The sequence below is a fragment of the Myotis davidii genome, unplaced genomic scaffold (assembly GCF_000327345.1).
Source record: "Myotis davidii unplaced genomic scaffold, ASM32734v1 scaffold93, whole genome shotgun sequence".
Lineage (NCBI taxonomy): Eukaryota > Metazoa > Chordata > Mammalia > Chiroptera > Vespertilionidae > Myotis > Myotis davidii.
The window spans coordinates 3,882,556-3,887,564 of NW_006292095.1; the positions used below are offsets into that span (position 1 = coordinate 3,882,556).

General features: G+C 36.2%; 1 protein-coding gene across 1 annotated transcript in view; it reads right to left on the reverse strand.

Annotated features, from left to right (window-relative positions):
- The window catches only part of LOC102757242 (disintegrin and metalloproteinase domain-containing protein 18), a 77,760-nt gene extending 73,826 nt beyond the window's left edge, over positions 1–3,934 (reverse strand). The window contains 2 exon segments of the mRNA XM_015565269.1: positions 3,163–3,241; positions 3,843–3,934. Coding sequence (XP_015420755.1) covers positions 3,163–3,241; positions 3,843–3,934 — 171 coding nt within the window.
- Positions 3,935–5,009: the final 1,075 nt, after the last annotated feature.

A 5,009-nucleotide genomic window follows, 5' to 3' on the forward strand; every position in this document is an offset into this window, starting at 1 on the left:
CCAGGGCAGGGAGGCAGACACTCATCTCTCATACATTGCCAGTGGAAATGTAAGGTAGTTCAACACCCTGGCAAATATTTTGGTAATTCCTTTTTTACAAAAATCTTGATTGTTAAAAGTATTACATATGTCCCCTGTTTCCCCCATTTAACTCTACCACCCTGCCCCCAGCCCCCAACCCAGGCCTTCACCATTCTTTTGTCTGTGTCCATGGGTTATGCATATGTGATATGAGTTCATTGGTGGATCTCTTCCAACCCACCGTTCCTCCCATGCTTTAATTCCTTTTATTAATTCCTTTTAAAATATAAAAATACACTTACAATATGGCCTGCCAATCACATACCTGGGTATGTGTTCCAGAGAAATAAACATTTGCATTTCATCTAAACTATTAGATTTATTGGTGCAAAGCTATTTTATCAATTTAGATTCTTTATTGTTTAAAGTATTACATAAGTCTCCTTTTTCCTCCATTGACTTCTCCCTGGCTGCCCCTACCCCCCAGCATATGCCCTCACCTCCCCATATGTTCATATGCATGCATACAAGTCCTTTGGTTGATCCCTTACCCCCTCACCCCCTGCCTTAGGAACTGGCGAGCATTATGCTAAGGGAAATAAACCAATCAGAGAAAGATAAATATCACATGATATCACTCATTTGTGGAATATAATGAACAACATAAACTGAAGAACAGAAATAGAATCAGAGTCATTGAAGCATCGAACAGACTGGTGTAAAGCTTTTAAAATACTCCCAAATATTTATTTTTCTCTGTTACTAATAAAATCTTCTTTTATCCCTGATATTGATGGAATTAGTTCTTATTCCACAGAAGTCTTAACAGGATTATTAATTTTTAGTAATTTAAGAACTAATTTCTGGGCTTTAATGTTTTCTTTTTCATGTTTCTATATCATTTATTTCTGCTTTTATGTGCATTATTGCCTTCCACTAAAATGTTAGAACCCTTATAGGGTATTTCATTTTGTTAATCCTCACCTGAAGACATTTTTCCATTGATTTTTTTTAGGAAGAGTGGACGAGAGAGGGAAAAACAGAGAGAAACATTGATGTGAGAGAAACACATCAATTGGTTGCCTGCTGCATGAGCCCTGTACAGGGCCAAGGCCCATGAGGAGTCTGCAACCAAGGTACTTACCCTTGACTGGAATCAAACCTAGGACTGCAGGCCACCACTATTTCCACTGAGCCAAACCAGCTATGGCTAAAGTACTACATTTTGTAGAGGAAGGTAATTAATTTAATGGTAACCTCCCTTACTCTGCTCATTGCTGGGCTTCAGGCTATGGGATTAAGAATGGGGTGATAAAAATACCCATTACTCTAGATGCCTTCTCCTAAGAATTAGCCTTTCTGGTCTCAGCTGAATGCCTGCTCACACTATGTTGCCTGGGCTGAACAATCCATTATTTTCCAAAACTGTTTGACCCAGAAGAACGATTTTCAACCAGTGTACTGCAAGAATTTTAAAACATGTAATACCTGATTATTTAGTCGGGGACAGAGGCATCTTTTCCCTTACATTGTCAAGTGAAAAAAAAAATGACAACAGCAAACACAACAATATCCATGCAGTGTCAGTGAATCAAAATTATACCTGTACATTTTTTCGGGTGTGACACAGAATTTTTGTAATTAGTTTATGTGTACCATCAGACAAAAAAGGTAAAAAAAAAAAATCATTGACGTAGCATGACTCAGACATTGAGCATTGACCTATGAACCAGGATATCACTATTCAACTCCTAGTCAGGGAACATGACGGGATTGTGGGGTCGACTCCCAGTAGGGGGCATGTTGGAAGTAGCTGATCAATCATTCTAACTCATCATTAATGTCTCTCTCTCTCTCTCTCTCTCTCTCTCTCTCTCTCCACCTCTTCCTATCTGAAATTAATAAAAATATATTTTAAAAAATCACTAACCTATAGCATTATCTCCATTTGACTATCTACCCTTTAGTAGAGTCTTACCCAGCAAATATGTAGCCTAACCCTCAATCAAGGACATTAAGGCAGCTACCCTCCCCCCAAATACATATATTTGATAGGCTCTGTTCATCTCTGTTCCTGTCTCCTTCAAGTTCCATCTGCTTCAGCATCCCTGAACTCCAATCTCTTAGTGGCTGCTTGGTTCCACTTCCTTATGCTATGGTTAAGACGTTATTCCCAGTCAGAGGGTCAAGTTAAATTTGAGACTCACCTTCTAGGTGACTTTTCTCTCAGTGAGAAATCTTCTGATCTGCCTATTGCCCAATATCTAAAAACAGGTACCTCATGTACAATATTTTATTGTACTTTCTACTTGTAGATAGTGAGTTTAACATGTTATGCCAGATACCATTTTTCAATTTATTTTGTTTTTAATTCATTTTTATTGTTGAGAGTATTACAGATGACCTCCATTTTGCCCCCCCACCCCAAGTCCTCTCCATCTGACTTCCATCCCCCCCACCAAGGCCTTTATCTCACTATTGTCTGTGTCCATGGGCTGAGCCTATATGGATTTATATTACTCTCTCAATTACAATAAGGAAATAGAATTTGACCAATCATTTGTCAACATTGGCTTCTTCCAAGTAATACATTCTAGCAAAATGAGAGCCTTGGAGACTAATGCTAACTTTCTCACATACTTTGAAAAATTTCTTCACTCCTACCAGCATTTTAGGATACAATTGAAATTCCAATGTTTCATACTGAACACATTCAGTTTCTGTACCTAATATGCTTTTGTGTCCTCATTTTCTCAGTGGTCAATCTACAATTTCCACCATTACCTCCCTGCTCAGAGACTAGGATATATCAGTGTAAACTACTCAATGTGTTTGGGGTTTTTTGTTGTTGTTGTTGTTTTAGCTTTTTTAGCTCCTTCATCTATTTTTTGTTAGTTTGTTTCTTCTCAAACTCTTACTAATACTTCTAGATATTAAATGACCTTTTTGGATAAGTGACTCCTAAATTTTAAACTTAAAAAGTAGTTGTTCTATCCTATATGATTTTATTGTAATTGCTATATTATACTTGGATTTTTCTATTTGTTTGCCCAATAATTCTGTGGAGTATATACCAATCTTTTTCTTCTCACTAATGGCAGGTAAAAAATAGAATCTACACAGAATAAAAGGAAAGCTTACCTTTTTAAATGAAGAATGTGGATACAACGTTCCTGATTTGTTGTATGTATATACCAGGAAATGAGGGTCTAAAAATGACCTAATTCAACCAAGATAATGACACTTCATTGTATGAATTTAATTAATAAAAGAAACTTCCAGAATCATAAAATTAAACAAATTTACTTTCAATTATATAAGCTCAGATATCTAAACAATTAAATGTACTCATATTTCCATGATCTAATAGCATAATGTGTGTAGAAGAGAAAAAAATAAACAGAATAACCAGATTCCAGTATGGAAGCTGCAATGACACAGCTTCACCTGTAGTAAAAACCAGAGCTCCTAGATTCCCACCGCGAAGTTCTCTTGTAGATTTAACCATCAATACATCTAATGCCAGTTAATATTTACAAACAAGTAGCCATTAGTTGATAAAGGCAAAAAACATGCTTTTATTATTAGTTTTTATGCAGTTATTTTGCCGTTAAAATAACCCCATTGTTCTCATTGCCTTAAAACAGCAATGGATGTTCACACATTTACTGCAGGTTGGACTAATGCTACCTTCATTCTGGAACCCAGGAAAAGGCCTGGCCTCTCCTTGGAGAACAACTTTCAGAGAAAAAAAATTATGGAAGCATAGCATAGTTCTCAAAGCCTTTGTTTAGAAGCGGGATACTAGCGTCCCTGCTCACCTTTCATAAGCCAACCTAAAGGATCTCTGTAGACAAACCCAATATAAACATGCCTCAGAAGTTAAGTCTTTCTCCTGGAAGAAAGTGGTCATCTTGGAAAAATCTAACAACATTATTTATTGTAGGGAGACCAAACTTTTTCAAGGATGCCAAACACCAAAAGGCATTTCAAGGCCAGAATTGAGAGGACTAGAGCATTCGCAGGGTACTTTCAGTCACCACGAACTCAGTCCTCTTCGTTGTCTCTCATTCCTGATAACCTTTCTTTTTCCTCCAGTCAAATAACAAAACTAGAGAGATCCCCTGAGAAAAACAGATATTGATCAGTTCACATTTTATATACACTCTTATGGAAAAATCTCTGAATGGCCTGGGCTGGTTCAGGTGCAAGTACCTGGGAAAAATAATATATCAGGGAGAATTAATATAAAACCATCCACACAGACAACATACTGGAAAATGCAATCTATCAAATGGACTCTATCAAATTGCAAGAATTTATAGCAGAAGAATAAGACTCACAGATTCTATACATTGCCAAGTTACTCAATTAGGAAAACAAAAGGGACTTTTGCAGATATGCAGATTCAGAAAGCATGCCATCTGCATATTCTCTCTAAAGAATATAATGTGAAAGTATTCTACAGGAACAATATCTGAGTTAACATAAAATTACAACAGGAAAAAATACAAAACAGTGATAAAATTTGAAAAATACAAGACATTTAAGTAACTGAAAGCACTGGATTTACATCTTAAATGTAAGAATTTAAAAAATAAAGTAGCAATATTATGATAAAAATTTAGATGTGAGAGGCACAAGAGAGGAATCTGAGGACCTAGAAAGGAAAATAAAAATATTATGATGATAAAATTTTATTTTGTATCAATAAATCCCACAAAAAAAGTAAGAAGACAATCAATAGGGTGGCATATTTGCAACATATAGAACAGATAAAGGGCTAATCTCTATAGCAGCAGTTCTCAACCTGCGGGTCGCGACCCCTTTGGGGGTTGAACGACCCTTTCACAGGAGTTACCTAAGACCATTGGAAAACACATATATAATTACATATTGTTTTTGTGATTAATTACTATGCTTTAATTATGTTCAATTTGTAACAATGAAATTGGGAGTCACCACAACATGAGGAACTGTATTAAAGG